Source organism: Diadema setosum, chromosome 21 (assembly GCF_964275005.1).
Source record: "Diadema setosum chromosome 21, eeDiaSeto1, whole genome shotgun sequence".
NCBI classification, from domain to species: Eukaryota; Metazoa; Echinodermata; class Echinoidea; order Diadematoida; family Diadematidae; genus Diadema; species Diadema setosum.
The window spans coordinates 11716216-11740368 of NC_092705.1; the positions used below are offsets into that span (position 1 = coordinate 11716216).

Here is a 24153-nt window from a genome sequence, read left to right on the forward strand (position 1 = left end):
TGGTATTATTTGAACAGATGAACTGAGGTAAGTATACACTTCTAGATTCACGCATGATATGTCCCAGATGTTCAAAAAATCCAACATAATGTGGTTTGTTAACCTTTAACTGTGAGAGCCAAGTGTTCTATTTGCAGAAAGTGTTGTATTGTACAGTTGGAGGGTTTGTTTCAAGTGTTCAAGTTTCAAGTTAGCTGTGGTGTATTGCATTCAGGCCAGTGGATTTGATGCCAGAGGAAATCATAAAAAGCATGCAGCTGTGAGATGTTGTCATAGACCAAGTGACAGTTGCATAGTGCAGGATCAGTGCAAACAAATTGATTGGCTACTTGGTACATGGCCAATTGCATGTCAAAGAGAAAAACAAATTACTGAATGTCATGTTCAATTAAATGCATTCATGGAACAATACAGGGACAGTGCAAGTCCCTGAATTTGATTTTTATGTTATTTTCTTTTTTTACTCTGCACAATTGGACTTGAATATTATTGTGCACATAATGCATCAGGGAGTAATACGAGAATCTGCATGTCTATTTGACATAATTTTAGTTTAGTATTAGTCATGGTCAAAGTAACAATTCTGGAAAGGTAACACCTATATAGTCAAATTTCAGCTGTCCAGTTTTAGCTTGTCAGTAATCTAAAGTAGTGTCATTGTTACAGATCATCCTCTGTCTCATATGACCTTTGACTTTGTTTGTTTGGGTTGTGTTTTTCTTTGTTTTTCTTTTTTGTAATATGATATAAGCAAACTTGACAGGGAAATGATTCAGAAGTAGGTTACAGTTGGCGGCAGAAAGTCACTTCCTTCTTCTGATTCCTTCTAAGAAATGCATTGGGTAGTTGTGAAAGTAAGGACATATTGTCTGGCAGTCATGTGACTACCGCAATGACAAAATGTATTTTCATGCTGTACAGTGTACACGAGAGCAGCTTCTTTGGGGTGTACGAGGTATGTGTTTGTATCAGAGTCCGAGTGCGAGGCAGATCGAAAGCGGCGCGAGGGGAAATCATCATAATTGAGCAATTCGCTGAGGAAGGAAGTGGCGTTCTGCCGTGGTAACACTGTCAGGTGTAACAACATCCACGCCAGGAGCTCAGAGGGTGTATAGCTTGCTGTGATTTTTAGGGTTTCCTTGCCATAATTAGGGCTAGTTTTGTGGAGTGCTGGTGCGATTGACATCCGCACGTACACGCTGTGATTGCCTACGGGGGGGTTTCCCCCATTGTTGCACTTCTGTGGCATTTGTCTTCCCAGTGTGTTGGAACTTTCATACCAGCCAACATCCATGGCAAGTAAAGAGGTCTGTCACAACGGTTTTGCTTCTTCACTTCCGCGTGTCTCAGAACTGACCAAAACTGAAAGCACCCTTCTCCATTTGACTGTGATGTGACTGTGCATGTACAAAACTACTTTGAGTAGGCCTATACAGTTTGTATATGGTGATACAATAGCCCTAACTTGTAAACTTGTCAAGCCAATGAGAATAGATTAATCAATTAAAGGGCTAAATTTTTATCACAGAGCACTCATAAATTTGTGTGTTTTGAAAAGTTTAACTGGTTTCTTGATCATATCGAGTTTTAATTTCTTTTTATCAGTACTCAATTCTTATGCACTCATACATTTGTCAATGAGATAGCTGTTTTACTTTCTTTTTCAGTCAAAGATGGGATTAGATATGAGGTTAGATTTTCAGTGTGCATTCCACTGTATTAACATGCTGTACTTGTGCACAAAGTGTAGAGGTGAAATCTGAGAAAGAATCTTGAAATTGATAATGTACATAAGCTGAGATGACTTCCAAAGCACTTTAACTTTGTTTCATCACCTGTGGTATATGTGATTACTTGAGGTCAGTCTGACAAATATTTGTGTATTTGAAATGTAAGCACATTGGTAATTGATTGTGAAACATCATGCTATAATGTTGACAGGTTGTGTAGTTCTTGTAAACTCTTTTTTTTTTTTCATATCACATACTCATTTTTGTGCTGTATTGCAGAAGAAAAAAAATCATGTAGAAAGTAAACTGTATTTCACTTCACACCAATGATAGAGGTAATTTCTGTTTTCAACATTTGAAACTAACTCATTTATTTGTTTATGTGCTTTTGTGTTTCCTCATGCAATATTTTACGTAGACTCAGAAAAACTCGCGGCAGGAGATCCTGCGAAAGCTGGCCATGGGTGCAGACGAGGAGGCCGAGGGTGACATTTACGGCAAGGGGCGGGACAAGCTGTCGGCCCGGCTGCAGGGCGGCATGAACCTCCAGATCTGCTTCGTGAACGAGAACCTGGAGGAGTCGGACGAGGATGAGGGGTCAAAGGCCGCCGCAGCGATGGCTGCCGTCACGGCCAACATCCCGGGACCTATCATCGGGAACCGGGACAGCCGCCTTCTCTTCAGCCGGGAATGCAGTGCCAGCAGTACCGGGAGTGTAGCCTCACCCAAGGCAAGACTGCAGTGTAGCTGAGTGCTTTCTTGAGTGTCAAAAAACTATGCCATCACACAATATTCCTTTGAATGCTGTACATATATAATAGGATTCTTGCTCTTGATTGGTTATTAGAGACAAAATTGCACATGAGCTGTGCATTAAAGATATGTGTAAAGTGTAATCATAAAATGGGCCTTAGAATCTCTGCAACCCGATTGGTCAATTGTCATGCATTGAATTTTACTGATCCACACTGAGCCATGCGTCCAGTAAAATCCGAACGCATGGCTCAAGTCTTGTATAGTGTTGTAGGTGTACTGGATGCATGATGGGGGAAAAAGGTTGCATTTCATGAATTTACGGGCCCATTTTAGAACATGAATGATGCACACACCTATTTCGTGGATCAGTGAGAATTGGATGCTCTTGTTTAACTCTGGAACAGTCTAAAACCCACTTGCTGTGCTCGTGGGTTTAAACAGTTCCATAGTTAAACTCGCGCATCCAATTCTCACCAATCCACTCTGTCCTGTGCATCATTTGCATAATGTTTCTTGCTCTTGGTGGGTTGTCAGAAACAGAATTGCCCATGGGCATGAGCTGTGCATTACGAAATGTGAAAAATGTAAATGTGTAGGGAAAATTTTTTTAACAATGCAAGGGAGACAACCAAAGCAGTCCTGTAGTGTTTGAGATAAAACTATTATAAATTATCTACCGGTATTAAAACAGACCTAAAAAATGTACATCAAAACAACTTGTACATATTAGCCCCATCCCCTCCCTCATGACATTGTGAAAATCCTGATGAGGAGCTGCAATGTTCATTTTGTTTAAGTAGTAAGAGTGTAAGGTTTCAATCACACATATAAATTTATAGTATTCTGCATGTCTTTGTAATTCCCTGACCTGCAGGCTCCGTCAGTGACCTTTGAGGACATCGAGGACTTTGAGTCGAAGAAAGCCCAGCTGCAGGAAGAGGCGAGGATAGCCTGGGCCAAGGCTGAACCCCTCGCCAAGCTCCAGATGGAACTGGAGAGGCAGCAGCGAAAAAACTCACCCACGTCAGAGCTGGTACACATACACTGTATACCCTCCCTTTTCACACTACGGAGTTCTCGTATGGATATTTGGCAGATGGATATAGCACACTTTATTTGTCTGAATGTTCTTACACTGAACCCTACACCGACTCTGACCCAAATTCTAACCTTTTACCCCATTCTTTACCCTAACCCTATCACTAGCCTGTATTTAGCGCGAGAGGTAATTGTTCTTGGGGATGATTGTCCTGATATGGCTAAAATCATATACATCTGGGTTGCAAGCCAGAATACTTGGTATGTATCACGAGCCACGGATATTCATGATTCTCCAGTGCAGCTAGAGGATGAGAGAAGATTTGGGAAAGATTTATCAGTGAATGGGGAATGTACAGTAATGAGAGGTAAATGATACAAGTGTGACATTAACTGCCTGTCTTCAGCCTGAGGTATGTGGTAGTTTATTTGTGTACTTTGATAGTGCCACATTCATCTATGATAATGAAAGTGTGATGGAAAAAACACATCAGCAACCTAAAGTCACAAGATGATGAAGTCTCATTAAAATATTTTGTGTCCATTATGTGTAGCTACTTTGTCGGTTATTTGCAGGAGCGTGTACAGTACAAACTGCAAATAGCAAAAGTAATAATAACAACAATGAAGTACAAGGCACGAAGGTATGTTACTTGTGCATGAATATTCAAGACTGCAGTACTGTTATTATGATAAGGAGACAAAGGTTTTCTTTGTGCTTGACTTGTGTACTGATATCTATTTGTGGCAAACTGCTGAATGCATAAGTACAATATCTGGCTATTTGTAAACTATCTAAACAGGCCCAGGTGTCTGGACTTGGGGACTTTCCGACTAGCCTCCTCGGAAAGCGGTTCCAGTACAAAGCTCTCAGCAGGATGTCCATCAGTAAACTCCAAATCATCGTCAACGACCTCCACTCACAAATAGAAAGTGAGTCCTGCACACATGCTCATCATTCGGTGTAGTGTTTGCGTTTGTCTCCTCAAATCAGCCGGTAGCACGTCTCCCTCCCAATCCATACGACCCGGTTCGGTTCCCGAGTTTAGCTGAGCAACTTTTGTGTGTAATCATACTGTCCCCTCTAGTAAGAGGCGAAACACTGTCCCCCGAATGGGACATAAAATGGAAGTCCCGTGTGTGAGAGAGAGAGTCACAACTCAAGCACATAAAATGTTCTGCCTCATTCATTTATCACAAAGAGCGGGATTTACAACCTAGTGAAATTGTCCTGCTTCACATACAAATGAACCCCATGGAAAACCAGCTAGTGCAGCTGAATATGTAGGCTAACCGGCCATCTTCTCTGATGAAAAAGGAAATAAACAAACAGGCAATTGTACAAAGATTCGGAAAGGACGTATGTTAAGGCAAGATAAAGATATTGAAAAACAAACATGACTACCTACCACAACAAAGTTTGCAATATTTTTATTGCTTACGGTCAAAATACCAACACAAATTTGCACTAACTGTGTTTATATGCCAAACAAATGTTCATCATATTGTATTTTAATTGTCTCAAGAATTAAAAAGAGGTTTTTGATGTAAATGACATGTGATTTCTGATCTGTGTTTGAGGAAATCCACAAAACTATATGACAAAATCAGCCAAAAAGTCACATTACATATCTGGACTAGAAACAGGAATCACCCTATATAGCTGATGCATTGGTAGGTTGTTGATCCATTGTTTTAATTTGAACTTGTTATAGTACACTCATTTCTCAGACTGATTAAGAACTTAGGCATCACAAAAGTACAGTTTGTACATTGTAAGTCTGTAACTCATAGGTGTAGTCCACAATGTGTTTCACATGCCTGGCATAAGAACTCCCAATGAGCCATAAGTTGTGTCTTTCATCTCCCTTCCTCAGGGCTGAATGAAGAGCTGGTGCAGTGTCTCCTGGCAAGGGACTCCTACAAGAGGGAACAGGAGTCGAGACTGATTGACATAGAGGACCTCAATAGGTGGATTCGCATGAGTGAGTCAGGGGGCCCAGCTGACCCCAGGCTGGGACGCATCGATGTTAAGCCTCAGAACACCAGAGGTTGCATCACGGATTGTGCCTCTGGTTGTTCAAGGATTAATTGTCCCTAAAAACGTAAAATGGGCTTACCTGCAAAATTACATCCAAATTGGGTCTCTCTTTTGTCAGGGTCAAACTATTATGTTGAGTTCAATTTTACATTGTCAAAAAAATACCTACACCAAAATTCCATTTTGTTAGTAAATAAGTTCTGATTTTGGCATACATTTGAGGAAATTCTACCAATAATTTTTGAAAAACAAGTGGCAAAGTGATGTCAAATACAGATTTTGTGACATTTCTGGTAAATCAAAACAAAAACAATAATAAATGGAATATTTCATGACTTTTTTGGAAACGCACACATTACTAACATCATATCGGAATGGAATTGATACTAATCTTTAATCGCATGAAGCTGCCATATGATATATAATTTTGATACTTTCTTATTCTGATTTCTTTTTCTAATTTAACATAAAGAATTATTTTAGATAAACATATGCTTGTTTGACTTGATTATTTTTAGTTAGTCTGTACCAATGCTTTGACTTTGTGTTGAGTGTATTCAGAAATTTGCAGTGCACATCATTGCACACTGCACATTTTACATACTTACGACGAAATTTGATGGCTACAAATACTTTGTGTAATGCAATTTTTTCAGTACTCTCTATTAATGCAAAATTCTTGCTTTATATCATGATCTGCTTCTGCAGAAGCTTTTTTTTTTTTTTTTTGACAACCACATTTTTTCTTTTAATACATACAGTTGTAGCCATAGTCATTAAGTTGTCTGCCCAGGCCATGTTCAACATTTTCAAAGCATTGTGTTCATGTATCTGTAAATTTATATTTAGTCAATACACAGTGTATATAATCCATAATCTATGTTTTATTGTCAATCTTTATTATGTATACCTCTGAAATTTTGAAGTTTATAATGAATGAAGTTTTCATCTCATTATCTGTATCAGTCTCATTGTGTATTAAACATGCATGTCATTTCTGCACGCTTATTATTGCACCACGTACAATACCTCTGACAGAATTATTCCCAAACGATTTTTTTGCTTGTTGCACAATGTGTGGTCAACAAAGAATATGCAGATCATGACGTTTCATGTGCCACTGCAACACTTTGTCAGATGACGCGTTGACATTGTAAGAGGGGGTATAATACCCTGTGCCTGGGATCAGTGTCAACGCATAACTTGACAAAGCATTGCAATGGCGGATGGAACATTGTGATCTTCATATTTCTTGTTGAATGCATATTGCAAGACAGGTGTAAAATTATGAGCGAGTGATTGCTGTTTCTGCAATGAGTAACATATTAGCCTTGTGTTAAAAAAAAAAAAAAAAAAAAAAAAAAAAAATCACAAAAGATTATAGCACCTCCCTCATCATTGTCGAATTGTACGTGTTTGATAGCATGGCATTTACTGTATGTACAAGAGAAATTTCACATTACTCATTTGTGTGTTTGTTTGTTTGTTTGTTTTTCCCCCTTTTGTTCCTTCCTCCTCTCGTGTTTCTTTTGATCATCCCACGATGTTTGTTCCGTGACGACTTGTTGGGACTTGGATACGATATCTATATCCCTTTACCTGCATGTCTCCCGAAATCACCCCCAAATCGTCACAACTACGCTGCCTGGTTTATTGGAATCACTTGTGTTGATTTTTGGCAATTCATGGGGGAAAAAAATGATGTGATTCATTTGGGGAGTGGGGTCGTCTCATTTTTTCTCTCGCACTTGTGTAATCAACCAAAAGGATTTGATCTAGAAATCTAAAAGTAAACAAAACAAACAAAGACACAAACTTTGAAGGACGGATTGAAGGAATGACAACTTTTCCTGTACTTTCCAAGGAGTTTTTGATAATTGGTAGGAGGTCCTTAGACTCTCCCATGCCCCCTCCATTTTTAAGAACATATATACGCGGTGCTTCACACTTTACACAATTTGCCTTTGCATTTTACTCTGTAGTAATCATTTAGAATGATGAAGCTTTTCCCTAGCTATATTACCTATAAAGATGTTTGATTTCAAGCTTTGTTATGAAACTTGTAATTGCATGTACATTGACAATCTATGAAGGGACAATACAATTGAATATTACTCTAGATCAAAACATTGGCTCTCTTATTTGCACTCAATTGTATCTCATGTCATTGTGGTACCAAATACTTACTTTATGCAAAGAGAAATTAAATTTGACATACACAGATTGATCTGTTCAATATTTTCATAACTCCTAAATTCTTCACATCACATTCATGGTCGATCCCAAATAATGCACGTAGCTAGCCAGCAAGTCAATAAAGGTTGGTAGAAGCCTAAATCTCCTATAATTGTATGATTTCCCCAACTGATGAAAGTTTTCTGCATCAATGCACATATCTATTCTTGAAACTAACGATTGCTTATATTATGTGCATCTTCATTATCATGTAATTGCACACACAATGTAGAAGGGAAATTATAGGGCTGGTGTAGGGGAGATGCGTAAATCACCTGTCTTTTCCTGTGTTTCATGCGATACTCTTTTCAAATGGAGCTTACAGACTCTTGGCAAAATATATGTAGTGCCGTTAATCCAAGACATTTTGGCCCGAATTCACGAAGGTGGTACAAATGAAACCATGGTTTAAACCATGGACAAAAACCATGGAGCGCCAAGTGTCACATGGAATATTTCGTTAAGAAATCAGTCATTTCGTCGATGAAATGATTATTTTTTAACGAAATGACAACATTTTGTAACTAAATGAACATTTCGTCCATGAAATGATAATTTCGTTAACGAAACGGTCATTTTGTCGACGAAATGACCAATTTCGTAAAGAAATATTCCGTGTGACACTTGGCGCTCCATGGTTTTTGTCCATGGTTTAAACCATGGTTTCTTTTGTACCACCTTCGTGAATTCGGGCCTTTATGTGTAAAGTGCTTGTGCCCCAGGGGGGCCTTCTTTTTGCATGATTGGTCATCATCAGCCAAAAAGGGGGAGTCCCCATTAATCTTGAAAGCTGTCTGGCTCCACCAAGATGGCTGACATGGCTGGAAGCTATACCACTGTGTCTGACTGTCTGGTAGTTTCTGTGGGTTGGTTGCATGTCTTCTGCAGGGTGGTACCGTATTTCCTGAGAGGTTGTGGAATTTCTTTGGACGTTGCACAACCATGTATGTTTTAGGGAGTGGGGTTAAAATTATCACAGATGTGTGATGTTATCATACAAAAAAAAAAGGGAGAAAATTTGGTTTATTTGCATACCTCTTGTGAGTTTCCATGAACCCAATTCTCTGTGTGAACCTGCTCAGGCTAATTTCTGACGGGGAGGGTTGTTGGGCATCTTTATTCCTTTACTCCATTACCGATATTCTTAAATGTCAGCAGTTCTCATGAAGAAGTGCTGTTTTGGTACTCTCGGTGAAGGATTCACACTGTTTCTGTTCTTTTATTACCTGTCATCCATGTTCAGGTTAGAAATACCAGGAGGACACAGAAAGAGGTCTGTGCAGGGTGTGATTATTTGAGAAGTATAGATGCAAAAATCATTGGTCACATTCATCATTATATATATACAAAAATTGTTTGAACTTTAACCCTTCATGTACCCAAGCACTTGGCTTATTACTTGCCAAGCACTTAAAGGGAAGGTAAACCTAAAGAGCAATGTGGATTGAGTGAAAGCAGCAACATTAGTAGAACACATCAGTGAAAGTTTGAGGAAAATCGGACAATCGATGCAAAAGTTATGAATTTTTAAAGTTTTGGTGTTGGAACCGCTGGATGAGGAGACTACTAGAGGATATGACGTATGAGTGGACAACAATACAAAGAAAATATAAAGGATATTCAACAAAAATTCACTTTTCTAGAATTATGAAAGAGCAGTGGACCAACCGCTTTCAGAAAGCAGGGGGAATAATTGCTACCCTTAACATATGTCAATATCAAGTTGATGGAATTTGTAATTTTCATGAAAAATGGATTTTTGTAATATTTTCTTTATATTTTCTTGATATTGTAGTCCACTCATACGTCATAACCTCTAGTAGTCTCCCCATCCAGCGGTTCCAACACCAAAACTGTAAAAATTCATAACTTTTGCATCGATTGTCCGATTTTCTTCAAACTTTCACTGATGTGTTCTACTAATGTTGCTGCTTTCACTTAATCCACATTGTTCTTGGGGTTTATCTTCCCTTTAATATCAGCATTTAGCACCCCACGCAGGCATAAGTGTAACTGAGCACCTCAATCCAATAGGAAGGCCGTGCTGGCGTAATTTAGATTAGGGGGATTAGGATATCTCTGCTCATCAACAATTAGTTTCCAGATGTACATTGTATGTGCAAATTGACAAACAAAGCACACTAAAGGGTTTGAGAAATCATGGACTTGGACCTTTTCCATATAGTTATGTGATATCCCTGTGATCAGTAATACACACATTGGTTACTGTGTTGTAAGTGGCATTTCGATAGACACAATTTCTACTAACATCACTTAATATGCATGTTTTATAGCATGTTTGCTTTATGCTGGAAATACCATACCAGGAATTTAACCATGTAGTCTTGAATGCATTAAATTAAACTTTGCACAGCATGAAATCATCCGGATACATATTAATCCCACTGCAAAACACAATGTAAGCATCCAAGAAATGTCATGATTTATGCAAAAAAATGAAGGTCTTGTTGCCCAAATAGTTTAGTGTAAAATCAAATATTGGAATCAAACATACGGGCTGTAACTTCAATTTTCATGGAATGAGGATACTGCATTTATGACTAATCATTTGATTGAAAAGGCCCATATGAAAAAATCAAAACAACACTAAATAAAGCTGTTGATTTTCAGATTTTGGAACTTTGAAGTTATATTTGAGGAGACCAACAATACCCTTGTGGAAAAACAAGAACAAAAATAATGAATCAACAATACTAAATGTCTCTGCTAGATTCTTAATTTCAGAATTTTTTCTTTCTTATTCCCCCCCCCCCCACCCCCCTTGGGGTCAGATCAACTCCTGTCGATGCGCTATCTTGGTGGTCAGCTGTGCCCTCTGTCTCTAAAACAGGGCAGGTCAAATCTTTGCTGATATTGGAAGTAGCAAATCTATCATACTTTTTGGGAAGGCACATTGAGAAGTATTCACATGAAGTCGTAAACCATATGTAAATAATGATACTACACTATAACAATAATGTCATTAGCCTTCAAAGTCAATTACAAGAGTAGTAGAGTCTTTTTCATTGATTTCACATCAGTTTTTTTTTTTACACTATCAGTGTCTGTCTTTGACCTGCCCTGTAATGCAATTTGCATTTATCTATCATTTTAGTGGAATCAAGACTTGAACTATGTAACCATACATAATCGATTAATTCTACTTCTTGTTGGAAACGTATTTGGCATGAAGGAATGTTTGAGAAAGGGGCAAAAGTACAACCATAGCTGGACATACATACCAATAGCTTTCTATTTTGAATTTTGGGTTGTTTTGAGTCACCCAATGCTTGAATGGTATGCATGAAGACTTTTATGTTCCAGTTGCTCCCTTGTGGGAACATTTTGTGCTATTTTTTGACAGGATACTGCGACAACACTGAAGTAGCAAAATTCATGTACAATTCACATCTAAATGTTAAGCAGCAAGTAGTTAAAGTATATCTGTTGATATGTAATCAAGATGCATCTGCTAAATTTCACAGGATGATACATATATACGTCCCAATACATTCTTTGAAGGAATTGTGGAATGTCAACAGAGCTGCATTATGGTCCCCTTGCAATGTTCCTACCACAGTATCGTGTCTCGCTGTCTTCGAGGAGAATAAAACCCAAATATATAATTTATGTGGATTGAGGGCATGCAGCAATATTAGCAGAACACATCAGCAAAGTTTGAGGGAAATCAGACGATTCGTTCAAAAGTTATAAATTTGTAAAGATTTTGTGCAGCCATTGCTGGATGAGAAGACTACATACTTTTCATGTCAATGGATAACATTAAACAGAAATATTTTTACAAAAATCAGTGTATTTTCATCATGAATAATCACTTTGCTTACACATTTTACTTCTTTCAGAAAGCAAGGAGGAATATTTTTTCCCTAAACATACATTTTTTGTCAGTGGCAAGTCGAGGAAATTTGTACCTCTCATTGAAAATGAAATTTAGTAGAATTCTCTTTATTTGTGACCGTGCACCTCAAAACGAACATAAAGTCGCACACACTGATTTTGCGTGAGGACTGAAAATAAGTGAAATTGGTCAACCTAGCCGAACTTGATTTTTTTTATTTTCTGAAAGAGCGGGTCTTCTATTACATTATGCTAAAATTTGCTATCATAAAACGGGCAGGAAAGTGTGTTTTTTTAGCAGTTTATCTCGAACATTTTTGGTAGAATAGTGTGATTAGGTGTGTCTTTAGAATCCCTTTTTCATTTCTGAAAAACCTTGTCCACACTCTTCACTTTCAACTCTAATAACTTTTGAAAAGATAGTGCTACTGCTTTGAAAGTTGGAATTAATTATGTACAGAATGTGTTAATGAGGCATGCTTAATTTCAGTGTAATCTGATAATCCCTTCATTGTTGTTACTCTGGTGGTTTACTTCCTGTTTTTTGTCCCATTCGTCGCACAGCCAGCACGGTTTGGTAAAGATTAAGCGCTTGAATAGACACTGTACTTCAGAGCCTCTTTTCTCAGTTCACACTTTTCCTGAGTTTGTGCTTTCTTCCAACATTTAGATAGGTTAGGAGAGGTCCATTTGATTTGAGTTATACATCATTTTAAAGCTTAAAGTCTGCTCTTTCAGAATATGGTCTTAACTAAAAATTCATGTCTGGTGACTTTTTGTTTGTTTTGAGGTGCAGGGTCACATATATGTATTTGTGACCCGCTACAACAAAAGGATCCTAAAGTCGCTGACGGGCGAGCCAAGCATGGCCCAGAAAAATGCTATTTTCAGGCCTTTCCGTTGATCATTTAGCTTCGAAATTTCGGCAGATGATAGAAGATACATTAGACTACAAAATTATGTAAAAACAGAAATCCGAACGTTTTGACAGATTTTGGTGATCTGACTTCAAACTCGATTTTCTCGGCTCACCCGTCAGCGACTTTAGGATCCTTTTGTTGTAGCGGGTCACATTTTCTTTTTATTGTTATTCATACATGACATCACAAACTGTAGCAGCGATAGCATCACCAAAACTTTAGGTATTCATAACTTTTCAATGGATTGTCTGATTTTCTTCAAACTTCACTGATATGTTCTACTATCACTGTATGCTCTCAATCCACATGTATGTATTTGGGTCTCATTCCCCTTTAATCTCAAGGAGTGTCTTTATATGTGGGCTTCATTGCTTTTCACTGTACATGCATTCTGCTTTAGCTGTCACCTTCGCATTTGGTGTTCACCTCTTCCAATATCCTTGCAATCTTTTTCGAAGCATGTCCATGTACAACTATGTCTACACCATTATGAACAGCTACTGCTGTGTGTACAGTGTTTGTATGTGTTGGAGGGAAGGCAGTTATGTAAGTCAGTAAAAGCAACCCACAATCTTTCTATGTCAAACTTGGGCAAAATGAGCAAAGTCTGTCTCGCAATTCAGTAACTCTTTTTGATCCTCTTTCACATAAATTGTGTGTATTTTTTATTATGGCGGAAGCTTTACTCGGGGAGGGCCAGAACTGTGGTGTTATCCGTGGACACGTTATGCCACTGATCAAAGGCTTGAGTGTCAGTGTTATGCACATCAAGAAACACTGCTTGGTTCATATGTGGGTTTGTGTACTTTTGTTTCAGAGCGTTCAATGGCAATATTCATATGGACCATAATGTCTGAAACTATTCCATAATAACAAGAAATGTGGAAATAGCATGTGGAAATAATTTAGATTTAGTTTGTAGATATACTGAATGTCTTGATTTGATGGTTGAAGTGGGATCAACACATAAATGTGTTGGTTCATCTCCCTGGTCAGTCTTCTCACTTTGGTATACAAGAAAATTGACATTCATCTATAGGTTTTAAAAACCCTGTTAACTTTGTGTAGTTTAGGGCAACTTCCTTTTGGAAAAAAACAACAACAGTGATATTCCATTTTTTTTTTCTTTATAATGATATCCATTTTTTAAAAATAAAAATCTGGGTCCAACTATGCAGATTGATGTACTTGTGTATTGTAGTCTGTATGGTATTATTAGTGTCATGTCCTTTCATGTGCTAGCAGCAGTGTGTATTGTACCGGTATGTGTTCTCATGCTGACATTTTGCTTTAGATATCAGGATCTTGTGTGATAATATTATGCTCCTTGACATCACATAGACATTGACTGTCAATTTCCCTTTTCTCTGCAATGTGTGAATTATTCAATCTGGATTAACCAATTTCCGATTTCTTCTGGTCCCATGTCCTCCTACCACTCTACGCCTCTCGTCTGCAGACTTACAGCAGAACAACAACAGCACGCTCATCAGCAAAGAGTCGCTCGGGGAAGACGGCCGTAAACAGCGCCACCAGTACGAGGCCCTCCTGCGGCTGCTGGGCAACACCCTGCCGGCGTCGGGCAAGAAGTGCTTTTGCGGGGTCAGCCGCAGCTCCTCGGTCGTGTCCAACCGCTCCGCGTCCAGCCCCGAGCCGGACACCATCGGGGTGCGGCCCCCGCCCCTGAGCCCCATCAGCCCTGGATCCTGCCGGTCCGAGTCCACCGTGAACAGCCTGACGGAGAGCCACGCTTCCAGCCCCGAGATGACGTGGGTGCGGCAGGCCATCGTCCGCTACTGGCACAATTGACCTGGTCCATATCACCCCAAAATTCCTCCCTCTCTCTCTCTCTCTATGTCTATCTCTCACGAACACAGACATAAACACACAGATAAAATCACTGTACACTTGTATTTACAACATCATGACCTCTGTAACATCACATTCTCATATTCAAACAGTCTTTTTTTCACACCTTCTGAAGCACACCTAATAGATCTGTTACCTTGTAGGGCTTTGCTGCACGTTGTATGTGTAAGGCTTATGAAAATATTCTCCCTGCCATTAACACTGAAGGCAAAGTGTCTACCATGTCTCTCTAACATTATTAATCATATCTTGCCCAAGTTCAAAAATTTTTGTTCTGTTTTTACTGACAACAAGCTATGTTGTTTTTTTTTTCTGGAGTCCATCTTTGGGGGAGAGTGGGAATCACCATGGTTGCCGATGTGCTTAATCAATGCTGTCAGTGCTAAGATCCAAGTATGATTTCATGTGATAGGGTAACAATCTGTCCAATCTTCACTGTTGTAGGTGCTATTATTTTCACATTATGTTTCCTGTAAAAGCTACAGTTGTGAGTAAGTCATGCAGACAGGTACATGTACGTGTAAGTGAAATCTAGGCTACACATGTAAAGTGCATTCAATCAATACGACTATCAAATTGGACCGAGGGAGAGAGAGAGAGCGAGAGAGAGAGAGAGAGATGAATATTTTGGGAAGTGAAGATATGTCAAATATTTGAATCGAAAAAACCCACACAAATTACGAAATTTTATCTTCTGAGATGTAAAGGTTGCTCTTTATATTGTACACAATGTGTCCTCATGAAGGATCACAAAACTAGGCAACTTAACTCTGAAACTTCTCACATTAAGTATTGCATATCGAAACACATGCTGTATAAAGAGAGACATATATTTGTAAAATGTTAGTATTTATTCATCTGATATTAATATGTATTCACGAATAATCTCTTTCCTGAATGTCAAACATGATTTTGCTCTTTTTACTAGAGTGAAGACAATGTTGAAACCGATATCAATGAGATGTTTAATAGGTAATGCTGCATGAACATGGTATAGGTTAACCTTTTTAGGCTTGTTTCTGGTACAAATGGGCTAGGGGGTAGGAAAAAAATATGTGTTAAAATGTAATGGTCTCCAATGGGTTAAATTTGATTTTTATTGTATCCAGATGTCTTGTATACAGTATAAATTGGACACGAATAGTGTTTTTGTGTGCTACAGTGTGACTTGGAATGGTTCAAATCCAAGTATGAATTTTGAAATGTACGAGTGTACAATACTGTGTTGCGTTAAGTGTGCAGAGCATCAAACGAAATCATGTCTTAAATCTTTTCTATTGAGCCAAGCTGCGATTGTAAAATATAGATATGAAACAAAAATCCAGTTGATAGAATCCAGCGAAAAATTGTCCTTGGCAGCAGAAGAAGGGAAAAATGAAGTAGTCAATTATGAGCATACCTGATTCTAATGGCAGGGCTACAGGGTGAATGAACTTGTTTCTAATTACATCTATGGGTGCGTTCAGCGCTCTCCCAAAAGTGTACCATACCCGCGCCAGTGGAGCACTCAAATGCGCTTTAAGTGTACAACATACATGTACCATATCGTACTATGGTGAGCCAAAAATGGACCACTTCCCAATATGCTCCAAAAGTATACCATAAATGTACCAGAAGTTGGCATGAAAGAATGCGCATAACATACGCATACGTCATAATGCAAAGAGTTCATTCCTCTGTTCAGGACATCTAAAAGTAGCTTTAATGGGCCCACCCGATGAATGACTCTGGATGCTACAAAATACGTGACCCCTTTTTAAAGTAACTCATGAGGTACGCTTTGTCTACCGGGTGCTTGAATGCTCAAAATCTGGCATAGTATGGTACAGTATTGGATCGGTTCACTTTGGTTGGCTTTTGAGCACTCGAACGCTGCCTACTTGTATGTGACTTAACCCATAAAATGCCATTCTGTGAACATGAAATAGTTTGCTATTTTGAACATTAGAAAATCTATGCACTCTGCATAACTTTAGTGGGAAAAAGACTAAACAAACATGCAAGTATATTTGGGGATACATGTACTACAACAGGCACAAGAAATCTATAATCTACAAAATCATGAACAAGCACAGTTCATGAAATTGGCCAAGTGCAAAATATGAATCATGCAAAAGCTTTCACTTTTATGGTGTTTAATTATAAAGTATGATAAATGTTCAAAGCTTTCAAAAAAATGTGCTTTTGGGGTTTCAAATGAAGTCTACAAAATTCAAGAATGGGCAATTTTATGCGAACCATGTGCAGGTAAACTCAAGTAATACCATTGATTTTTGCCCATATGCAATGATGCATTGCTGCCAAATCTACATCTGTTGACTGTTTAAACCTGTTTGAAATGTCATTGTTGATGATCCTTCATCGATCATTTTGATCATAGTTTGCCAATAAGCATAATCCACCTTGCCGTGCTGTGCATTGTTTGTGGTTTTGAAAACCATGCTGCTGTAGAGATGTCAATAGACTTTACAACTTGTAATAGTACAGGTGACTGGTCTGTCAGTATATCATTCAATAATTGTGCTAACAGTTGAGTCTGCTCTTCTTCACAGCATTAAGACAGTCACGGTTACAGGTGTGCCGTCATTGCTTTTCCTCTAGTTAACCCGTCAAGGACAAACTGATTTTGCTATAACTCGCATTTTCCATAGATACCTGCCGAGTATACTTGAGACTAGTATTCTACGGGTTATTTCATCAGTGTGAAAACTAAACACTAGACAATGGTGAATCATCAACTCTCGTTTCAGCATTTTCGTCCCCACATGATGGAGTTTTGTTTTGGCAAGCCACAGCACGTCCTTTCATGCACAGTGGCACATCTGTACAGTGGCTGGCATCTGCAGCATTGTTGTCTTGGCAACATTGTTACCATGACAACATGAAGCTATTGATGTCAGGACAGTACACGCAGCTATGTCTGTCTGTGCCGTACCTTAAAACAAAACAAGTCAAGAGAAATAGCTATGTTTTGTATACTTAGATCACAGTGGATAGACGGTCGCGATTGAATGATTTTGCTTGGTGCACCCTGTTCCTAACTTAAAGGACTCTGTACCGTTCACTACAGCGCTGCAAAGCAGAAGAGTATTTCAGAGATGATGAGCTTTGCAAATGAGGCGGAAATCTGTCACCTATCTTTTACTGTCAAATGATGTGATGTGAGTGTTCTATGTAGTGGAGCTTTCTTTGGTATTATCAAGCTAGATAAAAGAATAAAAGAAATCATGGCTTTTTTATATCTGTCCTAATAATGTAAATAATATCATGTTCATAATTTACTATGTTTCAACTCTGTCAATATTCTTTGCAACATTGTGTTTTCAAGACTTACACAAACAGCAATAAAACAGCAACTTGCAATCAGCTTCACAGAAATATTTTTTGCTACATTACTTTGGCATGAGCAGAAGTGTTTGTGCAAAAGCTTTTGTTAATTAGGTCATTTAGATTGTATTCTGTGATGATAACACAATGTACATTATCACACTTCGTTATAAACAGGACTTTTTTTTTTTGCTTCAATGATGTGTATATCATTTCTGTGACAAAAGAGTGACTTCATTTTTTTTTACTTGTTGAATTATTTGCCTCTGCACGAAATATGCGCTTAAATGTTTGTATATCAGCATAAAATCTCACCTACATATAAAATAAGAAAATATTTTGCTAATGAAAATTGAAATATCTATCTGTATACTTGTGTAGAAACGTATAAAGTTGTATATCGCAACAGTAACGGCAAGAAAAAAAATGTCCATGCGCTTTCGTACTCTGGGTTGGCCATGTGCATTTTTCTCTGAACCATGTTGAAAGTGTGCTAGCATATGCATTTGCTTGAATGTGATGTCTGAAAATGATAGTTACCAAAAAAAAAAAAAAATCTGAATTTAGATGAAGATGGCCGATATCAAAAGAAAAAAGAAATTAAAAAAAAAATGTATAGCCATTATGAAGTACACAGAGAGCATTAGAAAATATCTCGTCAGCTTTGTTGGAAGAGCAAAGATATTTTAAGTGCAGTTCTAGTTCAGACTAGAGAGCAGTGAAGTAGAGGGGGGAAAAATCTTTTCGTTTAAAACTTGTCATCATGTGGGGTGTACAGCGAGTGCACGTGCTATCTGCAACTACGTCCTGCTTTTGTAGACAAAACTAATGACTAACGGTGGTTAGGCGTAGCTGTCATTAGCGTGTAACTGTTAGAGATAATCGGTAATAGACCATGTCAGAAATTAGCTATTAGTTAACTTTTCTTTTCTTTGCTTTGTTTTTATTCATGCAATTGTCTTCCAGGATATCTTCATTAAAAAAAGGACTGAAAAAGAAGAGGTAAACAAACACTCGAAACATAAAGGAAAAGAAATTGGTCAAACTTCTGTGCTTACTGTCCAAGTAAGTTGTATGGAAATATGTGTCATACACCACTGTTCAAATGACACAGAGTTTGCAGGTTTATTTCTTTCAATTTTTCTTTGTGGATGACTTAAGTTTACTGTAATCTATGAAGTGTGTTAAAAGTGTGGAAAAAACAACGCATGGCTGTACACATGTTTTTGGTGGGATTTTTGAGTGGCTGCATATCTTTGCAGAGTGGCAGAGTTAAACAGCGCCGTCATACCCTTCATGAACGACTGGTAAAACAATGAGTAGCCACACGTGTTCACTTCCTTGCGTATTTGGACAAAATATTTCCCAAAACTTGACTAATGGTATTTGTGCCCTGTTCCCATTACACCGTGTGTGTCTCTTTGCTCCTGTTGAGTGTTCCGATGTCAGATTTGCACCGCCGAGGATCTTAAATTTCTTCAACCCGAGTGCAAGAACAAAGACCAGGTTATGTAATACCTGTGCCTGTTTGCGACTCTTTCACACAAAAACCTGTAAATCATTGCAGTCATCGCAATCTCTAAGTCGTATGAGACAAGATGGATAAGTAAAGAAAATCAGTGATAGACTTTTATCATTTTTTTTTTGGGGGGGAGGGGGGAGGAGGGGAAGACGAAGTTAGAGATGTGCATTTTGAGGACTGTTTTATGAGAAGTGATGATGATGCCTTATCTGACCCCAAACTTGAGCAGTTCTGTAAAGTTAATTTCACTTTGTAATGCTACCTTAACAGCCTTATATTTCTTTTTTTCTTCCTTTTTTTTTTCACCGGATGATTGCAGGCCAGGTTGCATCTTAAATTCTGATTATCCCCCAAGGGATTTATAAAATAAAATAAAGTGAATTTGAATTTGAACTTGAATTTTCTCTTATCAACTCAATGGGGTCATTATACAATTGTATCTCTGTGGAATCCAAATTTTTTGATATGGTGCCCCTACAGAATGCATCATATCAACTTTGCAGCTGGAAGGATTGAAATGGGGAGAATGTGTGTCAATCACATGACCAAAAAAGGATAGTCAATCTTTTATCAGGAAAATGCTGACTGTAATACTCTCGGTGAAAGCTACATGAAAAACTTCACTACACTCTGACTGAATGCTTGACAGTATGTGTCTGTTGAATATCGTGGCTTGAAAGCACAATATTATCTCATTCGCAAAGAATTTGACTCAGCGTGAGCATGAACCTCACTGTTGATAGGGACTGGTACAGTGTAATTACGAGAAAGATCAGTTTGAAGTTCAGAAGCATAATCATATATCCATTGTTCATGCCGCTGATTTCAGCACAAGTGCAATGCAAGGTTAACTGCTGCACTTTGGGAAGATAGTGGGACATGAAATGCCCCATTTCAAAGGCAGGTTTACCATGAGGTACAAAGATTATGATTTACATGTTACCAACAAATCGGCTCACAACAAATGGGTTTTTTGCCTACTTGCTGTCGTCGTGATAGCAATAGAAGATGGTTATGCTTGTTTTGCAGAGTGGTCGAAATGGGGCCCAGCAAGCAAGGAAGGGGTTTGTTGCTCTTTTATGGTAGCATTAAACCAGTCATCATTTTCCCCTTCTTTGCGACAACTATTGCAGCTGTGTACAGTGCATCTTGTTCAAAAGAGAGAGGATGGAACTTTGATATAATATCGTGAAAGCGGAATGTACATACGAAAGAGTATCAGGTGGGGTAAGAGCTTTAAATGGAGAAGAGATTTTGTAAAATACTGTGAATATTCCATTCCACCATCCCAAATACCATGAGCACTCTGTCACCCCCTCCTTTTTTTCTTTTTTCTTTTTTATTCTTCCAGGAAATGAGGACAAGATAATGTCCTTGCTCAGTTGTCCTTTTCTCCGAATCTTCTCTGAGTTAGAACTTATTTTATCATTTGTTGCAGTAATCGCAATGGCCTTGTTGATTGCTTGTACTTGGTGCACTCCAAGGGTGTCGTACTGTAATATGAGTCCATGACTTCTCAGCAGCTTCGATGGGTGGTAAAAGGAATGACAGCTTTCATTATTCTTATATGAAGAGAGTGCAAGAAGGATGTTGCATCTTCATCTTTTAATATTTTCTTTTTCTCAATTTTCAAAGATTACTGTGACATCTTTCTTGATTCACCCCCAAAACTGCACTTCTTGATCTTTAATACCAAAAATCAAGTAACAGAAACTGAACAGATTTTGAACACGATGCTTGTACCACATGTGTTCATGTACAAATACGGTGATTAATGTGTCGATTACCAACCATGTTGACGTGATACGAGGACGCCGTTTTTTTTGAAAATGATGTACCTGTAATTATATGTTGTAATATTAAAGGACTTACATAATTACATAAAAGTGACTTGTAAAATTCATTATACGCAAGTTCTGCTACCTGTCTGCTTCTTCTGTTGTTTTTCAGTGTCTGAACTTTGGTGATGTGAATGTGTCAAGCCATGATGTACTGAAACATTGTGATTCCAAATGAAAAACGACAAAATCGGATAAGATATTGAAGATACAGTAGTGTATGACATTTTTAAATTTCATATTTTGGGGGAAAGCATTTCTTGACCAGTCCTTATGAATATTCAAATGAGTGAATTGATGTTATACCCTCACAATTTCTCATGTATGTAGTACAGTATTCATCGCATAATCGGGCATCTGATAATCGGGAACCTCGTTTAAATGACATACGCTTCCCAGAAACATTTCCAATGCATGTAATTTTCACTGGATAATCGGGCGGGGACATCTGATAAACGGGACAATTTTTCTTCAAGCGATCTTTGATTTTGTTGATATTTTACACAAAAAATCTACCAAAATACCACAACAATATTTCAAAGATTCCCTATCAGTTGTCGTTTACATCGAACTTACAAAGCAAGCTTCGGACTGGTGTGTTTAGACCTCCGTACATGCATACCCACGAAAGCGCCGTGTATAAGTATCCATGCCATTGCGAAACACATGCTTTCGCGAACATTCTTCTCCCCTACATATAAGCAAAGCCATGTGCAGGGAGAGCTAGAGGGTCACGCCGAGGGGTAGCGTGGTTGTGTATTCATGTACATGTACAGTACGTCAGTATGCGTGTGTGTGTGTGTGCACTACATGTACATGTCGTATGCCATTAGTGTATGGTGAGTGCTCATCGCGAAATCAGGCACCCCGCTTAAAGGGGCCGTGTTTGCTACTCCCAACCTGTCCCGATTATGCGATGAATACTGTACAAGTAAAAGCATGTTCCCTTACCAAGATATATCACAGTTAACAGTTCATATTTTTTATGTTGGATGGTGTTGAGGCAGTTTTTATATTCATACAGTGAAAAAAATTAGATTTTGTAAAAATTATCTGTTGGCCTACACCAAATGAATAAGAAATTGTGAGAGCATATCATCGTAAATTTGCTGATTTTAATATTCATAGTGACTGGCCAAGAAATGTCTTCTGATAATTTCAGAATGTCGTAACTTCCTGAAATATTTCTTATCCAATTTTGATCATTTTTGCCCTGTTCTGCAGGAAATTTTTCTCTCTTTCTTATGAAATTGATATAATTTTGGGGTGGATTTCTTCTTTAAAGGGAAGAAAAACCCCAATAACAATGTGGATTGAGTGAAAGCAGCAACATTAGTAGAACACATCAGTGAAAGTTTGAAGAAAATCGGACAATCGATGCAAAAGTTATGAATTTTTAAAGTTTTGATGTTGGAACCGCTGGATGAGGAGACTACTAGAGGTTATGACGTATGAGTGGACTACAAAATTGTACAATATCAAGAAAATATAAAGAAAATACTACAAAAATCAATTTTTCATGAAAATTACAAATTCCATCAACTTGATATTGACATATGTTAAGGGTAGCAATTATTCCCCCTGCTTTCTGAAAGCGGTTGGTCCACTGCTCTTTCATAATTCTAGAAAAGTGAATTTTTGTTGAATATCCTTTATATTTTCTTTGTATTGTTGTCCACTCATACGTCATATCCTCTAGTAGTCTCCTCATCCAGTGGTTCCAACACCAAACCTTTAACAATTCATAACTTTTGCATCGATAGTCCGATTTTTCTCAAACTTTCACTGATGTGTTCTACGAATGTTGCTGCTTTCACTCAATCCACATTGCTCTTTGGGTTTACCTTCCTTTAAGTTCTCTTTTGGTCTTCTTGTTCTGAAATCACTGCCATCAAATGTCTGCCATGGACTGGAAATGAAAGTGTGATTTTTAAATATGTGCACATTTTTAATCAATCACTAAAGCAGAGGGATTTCACAGCTTGGTCAAAACAGGAGTTCGCCAGTCACACATTGTTTTACAGAAATCTGCACACACCCTTAGTAGGTCTGTAGTCACGGTATAGACGAGGTTCCAATGACGTCACCCAGTCATGCTGAGGGGCAAAAATTGCGTAAGGGGACCTCCATATGAGTGGGCAAGCGCGTAAGAGTTACATAACCACGTCTCATGATAGGCAGGAGTGTATACGCTAAGCGTACACCGTGCTTGAGCCATGCGCGTAATACGCATTAAATTTACTTTTGCCCCTCAGCCAAAGCGTCATTTGACGTCACAGAACCTCGTCTATACTGCAAGGCTTTACTCATCCATGGAGACCACTGCTGCACTTTTGTTATTCCTTTCTCCATATGTTACTAGTACATGAAGACCACTAGAGAAAAACATATAGATGATGACTGGCGGCGGAGGGAAGTCCTGAGATGAAGTCGAGGGACTTATAGTCTCCCGAAATAGCATTTCAAACCCTGAGGGTGGAACGTTTGGTACATGATGACATAAATGGTATCCCGGGGTACCAAATAAAAATCAGCCATTTTGTTGTAATTATTTATTTTTTTTAAAAAGGTTGTACCCTGGGTGCCAAAAAGAGGAAATTATTTTGGTGCTGGAGCTAGCGCGCGCTAGCCACTGCACTGCACTACACTAAAGCACACGCTAGTGGTATCGCAGCTTTCATGCACGCATAGTATAACATGCAGTGGCATGGGAAGGACTATGTACACGCACACAGTGCATGCATTTTTCTCTGACTGTTCTCGAATGGACGTGAGGTGGCGCTACACAACGCGGTAACCCGGGGTACTACGGTACCCCGGGGTAACGCGTGGTGCATCACATGTTCCCGACAACAAAAGTCATCATCTGTTATATTATACGGGTTAGTCAAATACGTCAACGTCAACCACCAGCACAACGCACTCGATCGCTCGCGCAGAGCCAAATTCTATGTGCGCGGGTCCTTCCGTCATTTGTTACGTGAAAATGTTTTCCCATGGGAGAACATGAAAAAAATGT

The 24153-nt window shown here is 38.5% G+C and overlaps 1 protein-coding gene across 1 annotated transcript in view; it reads left to right on the forward strand.

Moving 5' to 3' along the window:
- The window catches only part of LOC140244922 (uncharacterized), a 163771-nt gene extending 149339 nt beyond the window's left edge, over window positions 1–14432 (forward strand). The window contains exons 7-11 of the mRNA XM_072324530.1: window positions 2149–2460; window positions 3361–3519; window positions 4328–4457; window positions 5402–5509; window positions 14038–14432. Coding sequence (XP_072180631.1) covers window positions 2149–2460; window positions 3361–3519; window positions 4328–4457; window positions 5402–5509; window positions 14038–14387 — 1059 coding nt within the window. The 3' untranslated portion in view covers window positions 14388–14432. The remainder of the gene's footprint in view (window positions 1–2148; window positions 2461–3360; window positions 3520–4327; window positions 4458–5401; window positions 5510–14037) is intronic.
- The last annotated feature ends 9721 nt before the right edge of the window (window positions 14433–24153 follow it).